This window comes from Arachis stenosperma, chromosome 7 (genome assembly GCF_014773155.1).
Source record: "Arachis stenosperma cultivar V10309 chromosome 7, arast.V10309.gnm1.PFL2, whole genome shotgun sequence".
In the NCBI taxonomy this organism is placed as follows: Eukaryota; Viridiplantae; Streptophyta; class Magnoliopsida; order Fabales; family Fabaceae; genus Arachis; species Arachis stenosperma.
In genome coordinates this window covers 68,788,002-68,809,206 of record NC_080383.1, presented here as the reverse complement: position 1 = coordinate 68,809,206, position 21,205 = coordinate 68,788,002, and the positions used below count along the sequence as shown (strand labels likewise).

The window sequence follows — 21,205 nt, the reverse complement described above, 5'->3', positions numbered from 1 at the left end:
CACACTCTCCGGACTAAAATCCAAGTATTTCCCCCGAACCATAGTAAGATAATTCTTTGGATTCGGGTTCACACTTTGGTCATGGTTCTTTGTGATCCATGCATTGGCATAGAACTCTTGAACCATCAAGATTCCAACTTGTTGAATGGGGTTGGTGAGAACTTCCCAACCTCTTCTTTGGATCTCATGGCGGATCTCCAGATATTCACCCTTTTTGAGTAAAAAGGGGACTTCGGGGATCACCTTCTTCAAGGCCACAACTTCATAGAAGTGGTCTTGATGCACCTTTGAGAGGAATCTATCCATCTCCCATGACTCGGAGGTGGAAGCTTTTGCTTTCCCTTTCCTCTTTTTAGAGGTTTCTCCGGCCTTTGGGCCCATAATGGTTATGGAAAACGAAAAAGCAACGCTTTTACCATACCAAACTTAAAATGTTTGCTCGTCCTCGAGCAAAAGAAGAAAGAAAGGAGTAGAAGAAGAAGAAATGAGGAAGAGGGGGAGGGTAGTGTGTTCGGCCAAAGGGTGGGTTTGGGAGGGAAAGTGGTTTGAATTTGAAGGGTGAGGTTGGTGGGGTTTTATGAAGGATGGATGTGAGTGGTGAAGAGAAAGATGGGATTTGATAGGTGAGGGGTTTTTGGGGAAGAGGTGTTGAGGTGATTGGTGAATGGGGGAAGAAGAGAGAGAGTGATGGTAGGGTCCTGTGGGGTCCACAGATCCTGTAGTGTCAAGGAAAAGTCATCCTTGCACCAAATGGCATCAAAATCCACGTTTTGACCCATTTCTGGCGTTAAACGCCGGGCTGGTGCCCATTCCTGGCGTTTAACGCCAGGTTGTTGCCCTTTACTGGCGTTTAACGCCAGTCTGGTGCCCTTTTCTGGCGTTAAACGCCCAGAAAGGTGCCAGACTGGGCGTTAAACGCCCAACTGCTAGGCTGACTGGCGTTTGAACGCCAGCAGCATCTTCCTCCAGGGTGTGCTGTTTTTCTTCCTGTTTTTCATTTTGTTTTTGCTTTTTTCATTGTTTTTGTGACTTCTTATGATCATCAACCTACAAAAAAGATAAAATAACAAAAGAAAATAATTAATTATAAAACATTGGGTTGCCTCCCAACAAGCGCTTCTTTAATGTCATTAGCTTGACAGAGGGCTCTCATGGAGCCTCAGAAATGCTCAGAACCGTGTTGAAATCTCCCAACACCAAACTTAGAGTTTGAATGTGGGGTTTCAACACCAAACTTAGAGTTTGGTTGTGGCCTCCCAACACCAAACTTAGAGTTTGACTGTGGGGGCTCTGTTTGGCTCTGTTTTGAGAGGAGCTCTTCATGCTTCCTCTCCATGATGACAGAGGGATATCCTTGGGCCTTAAACACCAAGGATTTTTCATTCACTTGAATAATTAACTCTCCTCTATCAACATCAATCACAGCCTTTGCTGTGGCTAGGAAGGGTCTGCCAAGGATGATGGATTCATCCATGCACTTCCCAGTCTCTAGGACTATGAAATCAGTAGGAATGTAATGGTTTTCAGCCTTAACCAGAACATCCTCTACAAGTCCATGGGCTTGTTTTCTTGAGTTGTCTGCCATTTCTAGTGAGATTTTTGCAGCTTGCACCTCAAAGATCCCTAATTTCTCCATTACAGAGAGGGGCATGAGGTTTACACTTGACCCTAAGTCACACAAGGCCTTCTTGAAGGTCATGGTGCCTATGGTACAAGGTATAGAAAACTTCCCAGGATCCTGCCTCTTTTGAGGCAGTTTCTGCCTAGACAGGTCATCCAGTTCTTTGGTGAGCAAGGGAGGTTCATCTTCCCAAGTCTCATTTCCAAATAACTTGTCATTTAGCTTCATGATTGCTCCAAGGTATTTAGCAACTTGCTCTTCAGTGACATACTCATCCTCTTCAGAGGAAGAATACTCATCAGAGCTCATGAAAGGCAGTAGCAAGTCCAAGGGAATCTCTATGGTCTCAGTCTGAGCCTCAGATTCCCAAGGTTCCTCATTGGGGAACTCATTAGAGGCCAGTGGACGTCCAGTGAGGCCTTCCTCAGTGGCGTTCACTGCCTCTTCTTCCTCCCAGAAATCGGCCATGTTTATGGCTTTGCACTCTCCTTTTGGATTTTCTTCAGTGTTACTTGGGAGAGTGCTTGGAGGAAGTTCAGTAATTTTCTTGCTCAGCTGACCCACTTGTCCTTCCAAATTCCTAATGGAAGATCTAGTTTCAGTCATGAAACTTTGAGTGGTTTTGATCAGATCAGAGACCATGGTTGCTAAGTCAGAATTATTCTGCTTAGAGCTCTCTGTCTGTTGCTGAGAAGATGATGGAAAAGGCTTGCCATTGTTAAACCTGTTTCTTCCACCATTGTTATTGAAACCTTGTTGAGGTCTCTCGTGATTCTTCCATGAAAGATTTGGGTGATTTCTCCATGAAGAATTATAGGTGTTACTATAGGGTTCTCCTAGGTAATTGATGAGCGGATAATTTGTATACTTTTTGGCATTGTTTTTAGTATGTTTTTGATATCTTTTAGTTAGATTTTAGTACATTTTTATTAGTTTTTATTTAAAAATTCACTTTTCTAGACTTTACTATGAGTTTGTGTGTTTTTCTGTGATTTCAGGTATTTTCTGGCTGAAATTGAGGGACCTGAGCAAAAATCTGATTCAGAGACCAAAAAGGACTGCAGATGCTGTTGGATTCTGACCTCCCTGCACTCGAAGTGGATTTTCTGGAGCTACAGAAGCCCAATTGGCGCGCTCTCAACGGCGTTGGAAAGTAGACATCCAGGGCTTTCCAGCAATATATAATAGTCCATACTTTGTCCAAGATTTGATGGCCCAAACCCGCGAAGCAATCCGGCCTCAGGAATTCCAGCGTTAAACGCCGGAACAGGAATAAAAGTTGGAGTTAAACGCCCAAACTGGCATGGGAGCTGGCGTTTAACTCCAGAAAAGGTCTCTACACGAATTTCCTTGATTGCTCAGCCCAAGCACACACCAAGTGGGCCCGGAAGTGGATTTTTATGTCATTTACTCATTTCTGTACACCTTAGGTTACTAGTTTACTATTAATAGGACCTTTTACTATTGTATTAGTAGACTTTGGTAGCTATCTTCACTTTTATGCTATCTTAGATCTTTGGGAGGCTGGCCATTCGGCCATGCCTGGACCTTATTCTTATGTATTTTCAACGGTGGAGTTTCTACACACCATAGATTAAGGGTGTGGAGCTCTGCTGTACCTCGAGTATTAATGCAATTACTATTGTTCTTCCATTCAATTCCGCTTGTTCTTTTACCAAGATATCACTTGTTCTTCAACATGATGATGGTGATGATTGACGCCCATCACCACTCTCACCTATGAACAAGGTGACTGACAACCATTCTTGTTCTACAAGCATTCGAGGCTTAGTGAATATCTCTTGGATTCTTCGGAGTCTTCGTGGTATAGGCAGGACCTGATGGCAGCATTCAAGAGAATCCGGAAGGTCTAACCTTGTCTGTGGTGTTCTGAGTAGGATTCAATGACTGAATGACTGTGACGTGCTTCAAACCCTGAGGGCGGGGGCGTTAGTGATAACGCAAAAGAATCACTGGATTCTATTCCGCGCCTGATTGAGAACCGACAGATGAATTCCGCTATGCCGTGACAGGACATATGCAATCGCTTTCACTGAGAGGATGGGAGGTAGCTGCTGACAACAGTGAGACCCTACACGAGTTTGCCATGGAAAGGAGTAAGAAGGATTGGATGAAGGCTGTAGGAAAGCAGAGAGACGGAAGGGAAGGCATCTTCATACACTTGTCTGAAGCTCTTACACCAATGATATACATAAGTATCACTATCTTTATCTTTTATGTTATTTTCGTTCATCATCATCATATACATTTGAGTTTGCCTGACTAAGATTTACAAGATGACCATAGCTTGCTTCAATACTAACAATCTCCGTGGGATCGACCCTTACTCACGTAAGGTTTTATTACTTGGACGACCCAGTGCACTTGCTGGTTAGTTGTGCGAAGTTGTGTAATGCCATGGTATTGAGCCACCAAGTTCTTGGAGCCATTACCGGGGATTATTTGAGTTGTGAAAAAGTATTGTTCACAATTTCGCCCGACCAAGTTTTTGGCGCCGTTGCCGGGGATTGTTCAAGTTTTGAGCAAGCTTTTGGTAACATCAGTGCCAAGATCCGGCAACAACATCAAGTTTTTGGTGTTATTGCCCGGGATTGTTTAGGCTGGACAACTGACGGTTCATCTTGTTGCTTAGATTAGGTATTATTTTTTTTCGAAATTCTTGAAGATGAATTCTAGAGTTTCATGATGATTTGTTGAAATCTGGCTGGCTGAGAAGCCATGTCTAATCTCATTGGACCGAGGTTTCAACTTATCACCACAAGAGCTTGTTGATTTTCATCAATTTTGCTCTTGGAGCAGTGATCTGCTAAGATTTGGCTGACCTTTGGTCATGTCTAGTGTTTTGGACCGAAGCTTTCTTTGAAAGCTTGGCTGGCTGTGAAGCCATGTCTAATTCCTGGACCGGAGTCTTAGACTAGCACTGCACTGATTCCTGAAATTCTCATTAAGAATTTTGATACCTTTTTCCACTTAATTTTCGAAAAACACAAAAAAAAAAAAAATTTACAAAACCAAAAAGACCAAAAATATTTGATGTTTCTTGCATAAGTTTAGTGTCTCATCCTAAGTTTGGTGTCAAATGCATGTTTTTGTTATAATTTTCGAATCCATGCATATATTTCTTTGTTTTGATCTTTGAATTCTATTGACTTGAAGTATTTTGTGTGTCTCATATGCATTTTCATGTTGCTAGTGTCAGTAGTACACAAACTGCTAAGTTTGGTGTCTTGCATGCATTGTTATTTGATTCTTGTCGCATTTTGATTATCAAAAATCCAAAAATATTTTTAATTTGTGTCCTTTCAAGTCAATGATACAAAGAATTGAAGATTCAAAACATGCTGCAGAGGAATTATACAGAAAAAGCTGAGCATTCAAAAATGCCCAGTGAAGAAGGCAGACAGGCGTTTAAACGCCAGCCAGGGTACCTGGTTGGGCGTTTAACGCCCAAAAAGGGTGCATTTTGGGCGTTAAACGCCAGAATGTATACCATTCTGGGCGTTTAACGCCAGGATGGTGCTAGGGGGAAGATTTTGTTTTCAAAATCAAATTTTTTTTTAGTTTTTCAAAATCAAATCTTTTTCAAATCAAATCTTTTCAATCAAATGTTTTCAAAATCAATTTCTTTCCTTTTTAAAAGATACTTACTAACAATTAATGATTTGATTGAACATCACAAGATTGTTACCTTTTCTGTTGAGAAAGGTTTGAATGTTTCAAATCATATCTTTCCTTGTTAGGCAAGTCATTCTTTTTTTAAAATCATATCTTTTCAAATGGTTTTCAAATCATATCTTTTAAAAATGTTTTCAAATCATATCTTCTCAATCACATCTTTTTTTAAACTCATAACTTTTCAATTAAATCTTTTTAACCACATCTTTTTCAAAACAGTTTTCAATCAAATCTTTTTAATTTCTAATTTCAAATTCTTTTTTAAAAATCACTTAATTTCTTTTCCACTTTTATTTTCGAAAATTAATTAATGTTTTTCAAAATAATTTCAAAATTTTTCACTTGATTTTCGAAAATAAACTTCCCTCCTTCCCACATCCTTCTAATTATGGAGTACTACTCCTTCTAAATGCACAATTCGAACATTATCCAATTGAAGTTCGAATTTTCCTTCTCCTTCTTCTTACTAATTCTCTTTTCCTCTGACATTTCAAGGAATCTCTATACTGTGACATAGAGGATTCCACATTTTCTTTTTCTCTACTCTTTCATATGAGCAGGAGCAGAGACAAATGCATTTTTGTTGAAGCTGATCCTGAACCTGAAAGGACCTTGAAGAGAAAGCTAAGAGAAGTCAAAGCACAACTCTCTTTAGAGGACCTAACCGAATTCTTCAAAGAAGAAGAACCCATGGCAGCCGAAAACAACAACAATGCCAACAATGCAAGGAAGGTGCTGGGTGACTTTACTGCACCTACTCCTGATTTTTATGGGAGAAGCATCTCTATCCCTGCCATTGGAGCAAACAACTTTGAGCTTAAGCCTCAATTAGTTTCTCTAATGCAACAGAATTGCAAGTTCCATGGACTTCCAATGGAAGATCCTCATCAGTTTTTAGCTGAATTCTTGCAAATCTGTGACACAGTCAAGACTAATGGGGTTGACCCTGAGGTTTATAGACTGATGCTATTCCCTTTTGCTGTGAGAGACAGAGCTAGAATATGGTTGGACTCTCAACCTAAAGAAAGCCTGGACTCTTGGGAAAAGCTAGTCAATGCCTTCTTGGCAAAGTTCTTTCCACCACAAAGATGGAGTAAGCTTAGAGTGGAAGTCCAAACCTTCAGACAAAAGGATGGAGAATCCCTCTATGAAGCTTGGGAAAGATACAAACAGTTAATCAGAAAATGTCCCTCTGACATGCTTTCTGAATGGAGCATCATAGGTATTTTCTATGATGGTCTCTCTGAACTATCCAAGATGTCTTTGGATAGCTCTGCTGGAGGATCTCTTCATTTGAAGAAGACGCCTACTGAAGCTCAAGAATTGATTGAAATGGTTGCAAATAACCAATTCATGTATACTTCTGAAAGAAATCCTGTGAACAATGGGACTAGTCAGAAGAAAGGAGTTCTTGAGATTGACACTCTGAATGCCATATTGGCTCAGAATAAAATATTGACTCAACAAGTCAATTTGATTTCTCAAAGTCTGTCTGGAATGCAGAATGCACCAAACAGTACTAAGGAAGCTTCATCTGAGGAAGAAGCTTATGATCCTGAGAACCCTTCCATGGAAGAGGTAAATTACCTAGGAGAACCCTATGGTAACACCTATAATTCTTCATGGAGAAATCACCCAAATCTTTCATGGAAGAATCACGAGAGACCTCAACAAGGTTTCAATAACAATGGTGGAAGAAACAGGTTTAACAATGGCAAGCCTTTTCCATCATCTTCTCAGCAACAGACAGAGAGCTCTAAGCAGAATAATTCTGACTTAGCAACCATGGTCTCTGATCTGATCAAAACCACTCAAAGTTTCATGCCTGAAACTAGATCTTCCATTAGGAATTTGGAAGGACAAGTGGGTCAGCTGAGCAAGAAAATTACTGAACTTCCTCCAAGCACTCTCCCAAGTAACACAGAAGAAAATCCAAAAGGAGAGTGCAAAGCCATAGACATGGCCGAATATGGAGAGGAAAGAGAGGAGGAGGACGCCACTGAGGAAGACCTCAGTGGGCGTGTACCAATCTCCTCTGAGTTCCTCAATGAGGAACAATGGGAATCTGAGGCTCAAAATGAGACCATAGAGATTCCATTGGACTTACTTCTGCCATTCATGAGCTCTGATGAGTATTCTTCCTCTGAAGAGGATGAGTATGTCACTGAAGAGCAAGTTGCTAAATACCTTGGAGCAATCATGAAACTGAATGACAAGTTATTTGGAAATGAGACTTGGGAGGATGAACCACCCTTGCTCACCAAAGAACTGGATGACTTGTATAGGCAGAAACTGCCTCAAAAGAGGCAGGATCCTGGGAAGTTTTCTATACCTTGTACCATAGGCACCATGACCTTCAAAAAGGCCTTGTGTGACTTAGGGTCAAGTGTGAACCTCATGCCCCTCTCTGTAATGGAGAAATTAGGGATCTTTGAGGTGCAAGCTGCAAAAATCTCACTAGAAATGGCAGACAACTCAAGAAAACAAGCCCATGGACTTGTAGAGGATGTTCTGGTTAAGGTTGAAAACCATTACATTCCTACTGATTTCATAGTCCTAGAGACTGGGAAGTGCATGGATGAATCCATCATCCTTGGCAGACCCTTCCTAGCCACAGCAAAGGCTGTGATTGATGTTGATAGAGGAGAGTTGATCATTCAAGTGAATGAAGAATCCATGGTGTTTAAGGCCCAAGGATATCCCTCTATCATCATGGAGAAGAAGCATGAAGAGCTTCTCTCAAAACAGAGCCAAGCAGAGCCCCCACAGTCAAACTCTAAGTTTGGTGTTGGGAGGCCACAACCAAAATCTAAGTTTGGTGTTGAAACCCCACATTCAAACTCTAAGTTTGGTGTTGGGAGGTTTCAACAAGGTTCTGAGTGTTTCTGAGGCTCCATGGGAGTCCTCTGTCAAGCTAATGACACTAAAGAAGCGCTTGTTGGGAGGCAACCCAATGTTTTATAATTAATTATTTCTTTTGTTATTTTATCTTTTTGTAGGTTGATGATCATAAGAAGTCACAAAAACAATGAAAAAAGCAAAACAAAATGAAAAACAGGAAGAAAAACAGCACACCCTGGAGGAAGATGCTGCTGGCGTTCAAACGCCAGTCAGCCTAGCAGTTGGGCGTTTAACGCCCAGTCTGGCACCTTTCTGGGCGTTTAACGCCAGAAAGGGCACCAGACTGGCGTTAAACGCCAGTAAAGGGCAACAACCTGGCGTAAACGCCAGGAATGGGCACCAGCCCGGCGTTTAACGCCAGAAATGGGTCAAAACGTGGATTTTGATGCCATTTGGTGCAAGGATGACTTTTCCTTGACACTACAGGATCCGTGGACCCCACAGGACCCTACCATCACTCTCTCTCTTCTTCCCCATTCACCAATCACCTCAACACCTCTTCCCCAAAAACCCCTCACCTATCAAATCCCATCTTCTCTTCACCACTCACATCCATCCTTCATAAAACCCCACCAACCTCACCCTTCAAATTCAAACCACTTTCCCTCCCAAACCCACCCTCAAATGGCCGAACCTTTACCCCCTCTCTCCTATAAATACCCTTCTTCAACCCTTCATTTTCACACAACCTAAAGACCACTTCTTCCCCCTTTGGCCGAACACACTACCCTCCCCTCTTCCTCATTTTTCTTCTTCTACTCCTTTCTTTCTTCTTTTGCTCGAGGACGAGCAAACATTTTAAGTTTGGTGTGGTAAAAGCGTTGCTTTTTCGTTTTTCCATAACCATTATGGCACCAAAGGCCGGAGAAACCTCTAAAAAGAGGAAAGGGAAAGCAAAAGCTTCCACCTCCGAGTCATGGGAGATGGATAGATTCCTCTCAAAGGTGCATCAAGACCACTTCTATGAAGTTGTGGCCTTGAAGAAGGTGATCCCCGAAGTCCCCTTTTACTCAAAAAGGGTGAATATCCGGAGATCCGCCATGAGATCCAAAGAAGAGGTTGGGAAGTTCTCACCAACCCCATTCAACAAGTTGGAATCTTGATGGTTCAAGAGTTCTATGCCAATGCATGGATCACAAGAACCATGACCAAAGTGTGAACCCGAATCCAAAGAATTATCTTACTATGGTTCGGGGGAAATACTTGGATTTTAGTCCGGAGAGTGTGAGGGTGGCGTTCAACTTGCCTATGATGCAAGGAGATGAGCATCCTTTCACTAGAAGGGTCAACTTTGATCAAAGGTTGGACCAAGTCCTCACAGTCATATGTGAAGAGGGCGCACAATGGAAGCAAGATTCAAGAGGAAAGCCGGTCCAATTGAGAAGGCATGACCTCAAGCCCGTGGCTAGAGGAGGGTTAGAGTTCATACAACGCTCAATCATTCCCACTAGCAACCGGTCCGAAGTTACCATAGACCGGGCCATCATGATCCATAGTATCATGATTGGAGAGGAAATAGAGGTTCATGAGGTTATAGCTCAAGAACTCTATAAAGTGGCAGACAAGACCTCCACTGTGGCAAGGTTAGCCTTTCCTCACCTCATTTGTCACCTCTGTTATTCAGTTGGAGTTGACATAGAAGGAGATATCCCATTGATGAGGACAAGCCCATCACCAAGAAAAGGATGGAATACACAAGAGACCCCTCTCATCAAGAAATCCCTGAGATTCCTCAAGGGATGAACTTTCCTCCACAAAACTATTGGGAGCAACTAAACACCTCCCTAGGAGAATTAAGTTCCAACATGGGACAACTAAGGGTGGAGCATCAAGAACACTCCATTCTCCTCCATGAAATTAGAGAAGATCAAAGAATCATGAGGGAGGAGCAACAAAGACAAGGAAGAGACATTGAGGAGCTCAAGCACTCCATAGGACCTTCAAAAGCAAGGAAGAGCCGCCATCACTAAGGTGGACCCATTCCTTGATTTCCTTGTTCTTTATTCCTTTGTTTTTCGAATTTTATGCTTTATGTTATCCATGTTTGTGTCTTATGATCATTAGTGTCTTAGTGTCTATGCCTTAAAGTTATGAATGTCCTATGAATCCATCACCTTTCTTGAATAAAAATGTGCTTAATTGAAAAAGGAAGAATTGCATGAATTTTGAATTTTATAATAGTTTAATTATTTTGATGTGGTGGCAATATTTTTGTTCTCTGAATGTATGTGTAAACAGTGCATATGTATCTTGAATTTGTGGTTCATGAATGTTGGCTCTTGAAAGAATGATGAAAAAGGAGACATGTTACTGAGGATCTGAAAAATCAATAAAATGATTCTTGAAGCAAGAAAAAGCTATTCAAAAAAAAAAAAAAAAAAAAAAAAAAAAAAAAAAAAAAAAAAAAAAAAAAAACGAAAAAAAAAAAAAAAAAAAAAAAAGAAAAAAAAGAAAGAAAAAGAAAAGAAATAAAGTTGTGATCCAAGGCAAATAAGAGTGTGCTTAAGAACCCTGGACACCTCTAATTGGGGACTTTAGCAAAGCTGAGTCACAATCTGAAAAGGTTCACCCAATTATGTGTCTGTGGCATGTATGTATCCGGTGGTAATACTGGAAGACAGAGTGCTTTGGGCCACAGCCAAGACTCAATAAATAGCTATGTTCAAGAATCATCATACTTTACTAGGAGAATCATTAACACTATCTGGACTCTGAGTTCCTAAAGAAGCCAACCATTCTGAATTTCAAGGGATAGATTGAGATGCCAAAACTGTCAGAGACAGAAGGTTAAAAGCCCGCTCATCTAATTAATACTGATCTTCACAGATGTTTTTGGAATTCATTGCATTCTCTTCTTTTGATCTTATTTGATTTTCAGTTGCTTGAGGACAAGCAACAATTTAAGTTTGGTGTTGTGATGAGCGGATAATTTGTATACTTTTTGGCATTGTTTTTAGTATGTTTGATATCTTTTAGTTAGATTTTAGTACATTTTATTAGTTTTTATTTAAAAATTCACTTTTCTAGACTTTACTATGAGTTTGTGTGTTTTTCTGTGATTTCAGGTATTTTCTGGCTGAAATTGAGGGACCTGAGCAAAAATCTGATTCAGAGACCAAAAAGGACTGCAGATGCTGTTGGATTCTGACCTCCCTGCACTCGAAGTGGATTTTCTGGAGCTACAGAAGCCCAATTGGCGCGCTCTCAACGGCGTTGGAAAGTAGACATCCAGGGCTTTCCAGCAATATATAATAGTCCATACTTTGTCCAAGATTGATGGCCCAAACCCGCGAAGCAATCCGGCCTCAGGAATTCCAGCGTTAAACGCCGGAACAGGAAAAAGTTGGAGTTAAACGCCCAAACTGGCATGGGAGCTGGCGTTTAACTCCAGAAAAGGTCTCTACACGAATTTCCTTGATTGCTCAGCCCAAGCACACACCAAGTGGGCCCGGAAGTGGATTTTTATGTCATTTACTCATTTCTGTACACCTTAGGTTACTAGTTTACTATTAATAGGACCTTTTACTATTGTATTAGTAGACTTTGGTAGCTATCTTCACTTTTATGCTATCTTAGATCTTTGGGAGGCTGGCCATTCGGCCATGCCTGGACCTTATTCTTATGTATTTTCAACGGTGGAGTTTCTACACACCATAGATTAAGGGTGTGGAGCTCTGCTGTACCTCGAGTATTAATGCAATTACTATTGTTCTTCCATTCAATTCCGCTTGTTCTTTTACCAAGATATCACTTGTTCTTCAACATGATGATGGTGATGATTGACGCCCATCACCACTCTCACCTATGAACAAGGTGACTGACAACCATTCTTGTTCTACAAGCATTCGAGGCTTAGTGAATATCTCTTGGATTCTTCGGAGTCTTCGTGGTATAGGCAGGACCTGATGGCAGCATTCAAGAGAATCCGGAAGGTCTAACCTTGTCTGTGGTGTTCTGAGTAGGATTCAATGACTGAATGACTGTGACGTGCTTCAAACCCTGAGGGCGGGGGCGTTAGTGATAACGCAAAAGAATCACTGGATTCTATTCCGCGCCTGATTGAGAACCGACAGATGAATTCCGCTATGCCGTGACAGGACATATGCAATCGCTTTCACTGAGAGGATGGGAGGTAGCTGCTGACAACAGTGAGACCCTACACGAGTTTGCCATGGAAAGGAGTAAGAAGGATTGGATGAAGGCTGTAGGAAAGCAGAGAGACGGAAGGGAAGGCATCTTCATACACTTGTCTGAAGCTCTTACACCAATGATATACATAAGTATCACTATCTTTATCTTTTATGTTATTTTCGTTCATCATCATCATATACATTTGAGTTTGCCTGACTAAGATTTACAAGATGACCATAGCTTGCTTCAATACTAACAATCTCCGTGGGATCGACCCTTACTCACGTAAGGTTTTATTACTTGGACGACCCAGTGCACTTGCTGGTTAGTTGTGCGAAGTTGTGTAATGCCATGGTATTGAGCCACCAAGTTCTTGGAGCCATTACCGGGGATTATTTGAGTTGTGAAAAAGTATTGTTCACAATTTCGCCCGCACCAGTAATTTACCTCTTCCATGGAAGGGTTCTCAGGATCATAAGCTTCTTCCTCAGATGAAGCTTCCTTAGTACTGTTTGGTGCATTTTGCATTCCAGACAGACTTTGAGAAATCAAATTGACTTGTTGAGTCAGTATTTTATTCTGGGCCAAAATGGCATTCAGAGTGTCAATCTCAAGAACTCCTTTCTTCTGACTAGTCCCATTGTTCACAGGATTTCTTTCAGAAGTGTACATGAATTGGTTATTTGCAACCATTTCAATCAATTCTTGAGCTTCTGCAGGCGTCTTCTTTAGATGAAGAGATCCTCCTGCAGAGCTATCCAAGGACATCTTAGATAGTTCAGAGAGACCATCATAGAAAATACCTATGATGCTCCATTCAGAAAGCATGTCAGATGGACATCTTCTGATTAATTGTTTGTATCTTTCCCAAGCTTCATAGAGGGATTCTCCATCCTTCTGTCTGAAGGTTTGGACTTCCACTCTAAGCTTACTCCATCTTTGTGGTGGAAAGAACTTTGCCAAGAAGGCATTGACTAGCTTTTCCCAAGAGTCCAGGCTTTCTTTAGGTTGAGAGTCCAACCATATTCTAGCTCTGTCTCTCACAGCAAAAGGGAATAGCATCAGTCTATAAACCTCAGGGTTAACCCCATTAGTCTTGACTGTGTCACAGATTTGCAAGAATTCAGCTAAGAACTGATGAGGATCTTCCATTGGAAGTCCATGGAACTTGCAATTCTGTTGCATTAGAGAAACTAATTGAGGTTTAAGCTCAAAGTTGTTTGCTCCAATGGCAGGGATAGAGATGCTTTCCCATAAAAATAGGTGCAGTAAAGTCACCCAGCACCTTCCTTGCATTGTTTGCATTGTGTGTTTTCTGCTGCCATGTTTTCTTCCTTGAAGAATTCGGTCAGGTCCTCTAAAGAGAGTTGTGCTTTGGCTTCTCTTAGCTTTCTCTTCAAAGTCCTTTCAGGTTCAGGATCAGCTTCAACAAGAATGCCTTTGTCCTTGCTCCTGCTCATATGAAAGAGAAGGGAACAAGAAAATGTGGAATCCTCTATGTCACAGTATAGAGATTCCTTTAAGTGTCAGAGGAAAAGAGAAATAGAAAGAAGAAGGAGAAGATAAATTCGAACTTTAGTTAGATAAGGTTCGAATTGTGCATTGAGAAGGAGTGGCACTCCATAAATAGAAGGATGTGGGAAGGAGGGAAGTTTATTTTCGAAAATCAAGTGAAAAATTTTGAAATTATTTGAAAAACATTAATTAATTTTCGAAAATAAAAGTGGAAAAGAAATTAAGTGATTTTTGAAAAAGAATTTGAAATTAGAAATTAAAAAGATTTGATTGAAAACTGTTTTGAAAAAGATGTGGTTAAAAAGATTTAATTGAAAAGTTATGAGTTTAAAAAAAGATGTGATTGAGAAGATATGATTTGAAAACATTTTTAAAAGATATGATTTGAAAACCATTTGAAAAGATATGATTTTAAAAAAAGAATGACTTGCCTAACAAGGAAAGATATGATTTGAAACATTCAAACCTTTCTCAACAGAAAAGGTAACAATCTTGTGATGTTCAATCAAATCATTAATTGTTAGTAAGTATCTTTTAAAAAGGAAAGAAATTGATTTTGAAAACATTTGATTGAAAAGATTTGATTTGAAAAGATTTGATTTTGAAAAACTAAAAAAATTTGATTTTGAAAACAAAATCTTCCCCCTGCACCATCCTGGCGTTAAACGCCCAGAATGGTATACATTCTGGCGTTTAACGCCCAAAATGCACCCTTTTTGGGCGTTAAACGCCCAACCAGGTACCTTGGCTGGCGTTTAAACGCCAGTCTGCCTTCTTCACTGGGCATTTTTGAATGCTCAGCTTTTTCTGTATAATTCCTCTGCAGCATGTTTTGAATCTTCAATTCTTTGTATCATTGACTTGAAAGGACACAAATTAAAAATATTTTTGGATTTTTGATAATCAAAATGCGACAAGAATCAAATAACAATGCATGCAAGACACCAAACTTAGCAGTTTGTGTACTACTGACACTAACAATATGAAAATGCATATGAGACACACAAAATACTTCAAGTCAATAGAATTCAAAGATCAAAACAAAGAAATATATGCATGGATTCGAAAATTATAACAAAAACATGCATTTGACACCAAACTTAGGATGAGACACTAAACTTATGCAAGAAACATCAAATATTTTTGGTCTTTTTGGTTTTGTAAAATTTTTTTTTTTTTGTGTTTTTCGAAAATTAAGTAGGAAAAGGTATCAAAATTCTTAATGAGAATTCCAGGAATCAGTGCAGTGCTAGTCTAAGACTCCGGTCCAGGAATTAGACATGGCTTCACAGCCAGCCAAGCTTTCAAAGAAAGCTTCGGTCCAAAACACTAGACATGACCAAAGGTCAGCCAAATCTTAGCAGATCACTGCTCCAAGAGCAAAATTGATGAAAATCAACAAGCTCTTGTGGTGATAAGTTGAAACCTCGGTCCAATCAGATTAGACATGGCTTCTCAGCCAGCCAGATTTCAACAAATCATCATGAAACTCTAGAATTCACCTTCAAGAATTTCGAAAAAAAATACCTAATCTAAGCAACAAGACGAACCGTCAGTTGTCCAGCCTAAACAATCCCGGGCAATAACACCAAAAATTTGATGTTGTTGCCGGATCTTGGCTCTGATGTTGCCAAAAGCTTGCTCAAAACATGAACAATCCCCGGCAACGGCGCCAAAAACTTGTTCGGGCGAAATTGTGAACAATACTTTTTCACAACTCAAATAATCCCCGGTAATGGCTCCAAGAACTTGGTGGCTCAATACCATGGCATTACACAACTTCGCACAACTAACCAGCAAGTGCACTGGGTCGTCCAAGTAATAAAACCTTACGTGAGTAAGGGTCGATCCCACGGAGATTGTTAGTATTGAAGCAAGCTATGGTCATCTTGTAAATCTTAGTCAGGCAAACTCAAATGTATATGATGATGATGAACAAAAATAACATAAAAGATAAAGATAGTGATACTTATGTATATCATTGGTGTAAGAGCTTCAGACAAGTGTATGAAGATGCCTTCCCTTCCGTCTCTCTGCTTTCCTACAGCCTTCATCCAATCCTTCTTACTCCTTTCCATGGCAAACTCGTGTAAGGTCTCACTGTTGTCAGCAGCTACCTCCCATCCGCGCAGTGAAAGCTAATGCAAAGCACTCTGTCACAGTGCCGCCAATCACCGGTTTGGTTCCCTCCCTACCGGAATAGAATAACTCTTTTGCGTCTGTCACTAACGCCCAGTAGGTTACAGGTTTGAAGCACATCACAGTCATTCAATCATTGAATCCTACTCAGAATACCACAGACAAGGTTTAGACCTTCCGGATTCTCTTGAATGCCGCCATCAGGTCCTGCCTATACCACGAGGATTCCGAAGAATCCAAGAGATATTCACTAAGCCTCAGATGCTTGTAGAACAAGAATGGTTGTCAGTCACCTTGTTCATAGGTTGAAGAACGAGTGATATCTTAGATAAAGAACAAGCGGAGTTGAATAGAAGAACAATAGTAATTTCATTAATACTCGAGGTACAGCAGAGCTTCACACCCTTAATCTATGGTGTGTAGAAACTCCACCGTTGAAAATACATAAGCATAAGGTCCAGGCATGGCCGAATGGCCAGCCTCCCAAAGATCTAAGATAGCATAAAAGTGAAGATAGCTACCAAAGTCTACTAATACAATAGTAAAAGGTCCTATTAATAGTAAACTAGTAACCTAAGGTGTACAGAAATGAGTAAATGACATAAAAATCCACTTCCGGGCCCACTTGGTGTGTGCTTGGGCTGAGCAATCAAGGAAATTCGTTGTAGAGACCTTTTCTGGAGTTAAACGCCAGCTCCCATGCCAGTTTGGGCGTTTAACTCCAACTTTTATTCCTGTTCCGGCGTTTAACGCTGGAATTCCTGAGGCCGGATTGCTTCGCGGGTTTGGGCCATCAAATCTTGGACAAAGTATGGACTATTATATATTGCTGGAAAGCCCTGGATGTCTACTTTCCAACGCCGTTGAGAGCGCGCCAATTGGGCTTCTGTAGCTCCAGAAAATCCACTTCGAGTGCAGGGAGGTCAGAATCCAACAGCATCTGCAGTCCTTTTTGGTCTCTGAATCAGATTTTTGCTCAGGTCCCTCAATTTCAGCCAGAAAATACCTGAAATCACAGAAAAACACACAAACTCATAGTAAAGTCCAGAAAAGTGAATTTTAAATAAAAACTAATAAAAATGTACTAAAATCTAACTAAAAGATATCAAAAACATACTAAAAACAATGCCAAAAAGTATACAAATTATCCGCTCATCAATGGTTTGACAGCTGTTGAAGATAGTTCCGCAGCTAGCATTTTTTTTGTTCCTTTCATTGCTGGTGGTTTGGTAGCAGCTTTCTCTTTGCCCTTTTGGTGGTCATCCTGAAAAGGAAAAAAGAAAAGTAATGTGTAAGCCCAAGGGTTAAAGCAAGGAAGGGGACCTTACAAGTGATGATCTTGCCAAGGTAAAGAAGGATGTCGTTAACACATGGTCGTGACTTCATGTATTTAGGACATCAATGGAAATATAGCAAGAAGGATGAATGCAATTAAATGCAAGATGTTTATTGGCATGCCGGCAAAGGCATGAGTAGCATAGATCAAGCATTAATTGTGAAAAATGTATTATCACTTGTAACAAATTAACAATTACGTGTGTATTGACAATTATATTAAATTAATAAAATATGGAAAGGGTTTTATGAAAAACAGGCATTAGAGTAGAAAGATATAACAATTAAAATTGCACAATGCCATATGCGCTTTTTCACAAACACTTAGTATGCATGTTTAATATGATAGGAAAAGAATTAAATTGGAACATGCAAGCATTTCAAAAATAATTAATATGAATTGTCAAATAACTCCATAATAAAAATCACAAGCAATTATAGAAGAAATCACCCATTAAGATATCTAACACCAACTAAAATAATGCAAAAGTAAATAATTAAGAGGAAGAAGGGAGAGAAAATAGAAAGAAAGAACCTTGAGAAGAAGGTGATAAAGAGAGGGATGATGGAGAATGAGAGATTGAGAGATTGAGAAAATATGAGAGAAGGGGTAAGAAGAAGAAGAAAAGAGTAAGGGAAGAAGAGGAAGAAGAATGGAGAGAAAAGAAAGAAGGAAGAAAGAAAGAAATTAGGATTAGAAAAAGAAAAGATATGACAAGTGGTGACGCAGGGATCAGGTTGTGCTACGCTAATGACGCATACGTGTACACCGTAGGGATCAGGTTGCGTTACGCTAATGACGCGTACGTGTACGCGTGGGTTGCGCAGAAAGGGAGGTGACGCGTAAGCGTCGGTCACGCGGACGCGTGACTGTGTTTGTGCTATTAGCGCGAGGGCAACATGGCACTCACACAACCCTCTGTTCGTCTTGGGATGTGAGCTAAAATATCATATGATGCGTGCGCGTCAAGCACGCGCACGCGTGTGAGTGCTTATTTTGAAAGTGACGCGCACGTGTCCACGACGCGTACGCGTAATACGATTTATGCCTCGGGCACAGTGCCAGTAGCAAACCAGCCCAACTTTCAGCCACTACACCTTTTACGTCGAATTCGCAAGGTCACGCGTGTGCATCATTGACGCGTACGCTTGGAGTGCAAATTTCTCAGATGACGCATACGCGTAAGGGACGCGTACGCGTGGTGATGCTTGTGCAATTGGCACACTTTCTGCACTGCTCCTACGCAACTTTCTGCCTTTTTTTATGCAGATGCAAATGCAGACTATATGCAAAAATAATGAGAAGAGTCACTAACAATAGAAACTAAGAAGAGAGGAACAATCATACCATGGTGGGTTGTCTCCCACCCAGCACTTTTCTTTAACGTCCTTAAGTTGGACGGTCCACAAGCTTAATCTGCTTCTGTTGGCGGGTCCTCCAAGAGGAAAACCTCTAGCTCTTTATTTTCCGTCATCTTCTCACCATGATACAGCTTTAAGCGATGTCCATTGACTTTGATGACATTGGAACTTGAAGGATGGCTCAGGTGGAAGACTCTATACGGCTCTGCCTTCTCTACTCTGTAGGGTCCTTCCCACCTTGACCTCAGCTTGCCTGGCATGAGCCTCAGCCTTGAGTTGTACAGGAGAACTAATTTCCCAGGTATGAACTCTCTCTTTTTAATGTGCTTGTCATGCATAACCTTCATATTTTCTTTGTATAGCCTAGAGTTATCGTATGCTTCTAGGCGAATGTTCTCTAATTCTTGTAGTTGCATCTTCCTTTCAGCTCTGGCCTTCTCAAATCCCATGTTGATTTTTCTCACTGCCCAGAATACCTTGTGTTCCACCTCCACAGGGAGGTGGCAAGCCTTTTCGTATACTAGGCGGAAGGGGCTCATCCCGATTGGTGTCTTGTATGCTGTCCGATATGCCCAAAGAGCATCTTGTAGCCTGGTGCTCCAGTCCTTCCTATGAGGCTTGACTATCTTCTCTAGGATACGCTTTATCTCTCTGTTAGACACCTCTGCTTGTCCGTTAGTTTGCGGGTGGTAGGCAGTTGCTACCTTTTGGACAATCTCATGCTTCTTCAATAGTCCTGCTAATCTCCTGTTACAAAAGTGAGTTCCTTGATCACTCACGATTGTTTGTGGTGATCAAAAGCGACAGATAATATGGTTTCTAATAAAGGAGACAACAGTGTTAGCATCATCAGTACGGGTAGGAATGGCTTCCACCCATTTAGAAACATAATCTACAGCTAACAGTATATAAAGATAACCACTGGAGTTTGGAAATGGACCCATGAAGTCAATGCCCCAAACATCAAAAACCTCATAGAATAGCATAATTTGTTGGGGCATCTCATCCCTCTTGGATATATTACCAAACCGCTAGCATGGGGAACAAGATTTACAGCAGGCAGTAGCATCTTTAAAAAGAGTGGGCCACCAGAATCCACAGTCTAAAATTTTTCTAAAATGGACTGGAATTCTGATTGAGGCACACACCTTCTAATTATCTGATTAGCACTATACCTCCACAAATATGGGTCATCCCATATATAGTATTTGAACTCACTTTTCAGCTTGTCCTTCTGATGCTTAGTAAAATTGGGAGGGAAGGTATGACTAACTAGATAATTAGCTACAGGTGCATACCAATGAATTACTTCAGATACTGCATGCAAGCTATCAAATGGAAAAGCATCATTAATAGGAGTGGAGTCATCCTTATTATGCTCAAGGCGACTCAAGTGGTGTGCCACTAAATTCTGAGAACTACTCCTATCCTTAATTTCTAAATCAAATTCTTGTAGCAGTAGTATCCAATGTATTAGCCTTGGTTTGGACTTTTTTTTAGCTAATAAATATTTTAGAGCTGCATGATATGAGTACACTACCACCTTAGTACCAAGTAAGTAGGCTCGGAATTTATCTAGAGCAAAAACAATAGCTAGAAGCTCTTTTTCAGTGGTAGCGTAATTGGACTGAGCAGCGTCTAATGTCTTTGAAGCATATGCAATTACAAAAGGATCCTTACTTGCGCGCTGGGCCAGCGCCGCTCCTACAGGATAGTTGGAGGCATCACACATAATCTCAAAGGGCTGGCTCCAGTCTGGTCCTCTCACAATTGGAGCTTGAGTCAAGGCAATCTTCAGCTTATCAAATGCTTCCATGGAGTCCTTACTCAGCTTGAACTCAACATCCTTCTGCAGCAGTCTAAATAAAGGTAAAGCTACCTTACTGAAGTCCTTGATGAATCTCCAGTAGAAACCTGCATGACCAAGGAACGAACGGACTTCCCTCACAGAGGAGGGGTAATGTAAACTAGAAATTACATCTACCTTAGCTGGGTCTACAGAAATACCAGTATTAGAGACAATGTGTCCTAGCACAATACTTTGTGTAACCCTAAAATGACACTTTTCAAAATTCAAAACAAGGTTGGAACTAACACACCTGTCTAGTACTCTAGCTAAACTATCCAAGCAAAGGCTAAAAGAATAACCATACACACTAAAGTCATCCATGAAGACTTCCATACAGCTCTCAATAAGATCTGAAAAGATACTCATTATGCATCTTTGGAAAGTAGCCGGTGCATTACATAAACCAAAAGGCATCCTCTTATATGCATACGTTCCAAAGGGACATGTAAAAGTAGTCTTTTCCTGATCTTCAGGAGCTATATGAATTTGAAAATAGCCTGTATAACAATCTAAAAAGCAGTAATGTGATTTACCTGACAGGCGATCAAGCATTTGATCAATAAATGGTAAGGGGTAGTGATCCTTGCAGGTAGCTTGGTTGAGACGCCTGTAATCAATGCACACCCTCCAGGCGTTCTGCACCCTAGTCGCTATGA

The 21,205-nt window shown here is 40.7% G+C and overlaps 1 protein-coding gene and 2 non-coding genes across 3 annotated transcripts; 1 reads left to right on the top strand and 2 right to left on the bottom strand.

The window, feature by feature from the left end:
* Positions 1-6,412: 6,412 nt before the first annotated feature.
* LOC130942523 (small nucleolar RNA R71) lies at positions 6,413-6,520 on the bottom strand. The gene has a single exon (XR_009071090.1). It is a non-coding gene; the product is annotated as a small nucleolar RNA R71 (small nucleolar RNA).
* Positions 6,521-13,175: 6,655 nt separating this feature from the next.
* Positions 13,176-13,279, top strand: LOC130942392 (small nucleolar RNA R71). The gene has a single exon (XR_009070963.1). It is a non-coding gene; the product is annotated as a small nucleolar RNA R71 (small nucleolar RNA).
* A 5,471-nt stretch (positions 13,280-18,750) lies between these two features.
* LOC130939893 (uncharacterized) lies at positions 18,751-19,149 on the bottom strand. The gene has a single exon (XM_057867961.1). It carries the CDS (start codon positions 19,147-19,149, stop codon positions 18,751-18,753), a length of 399 nt encoding a protein of 132 aa, XP_057723944.1.
* Positions 19,150-21,205: the final 2,056 nt, after the last annotated feature.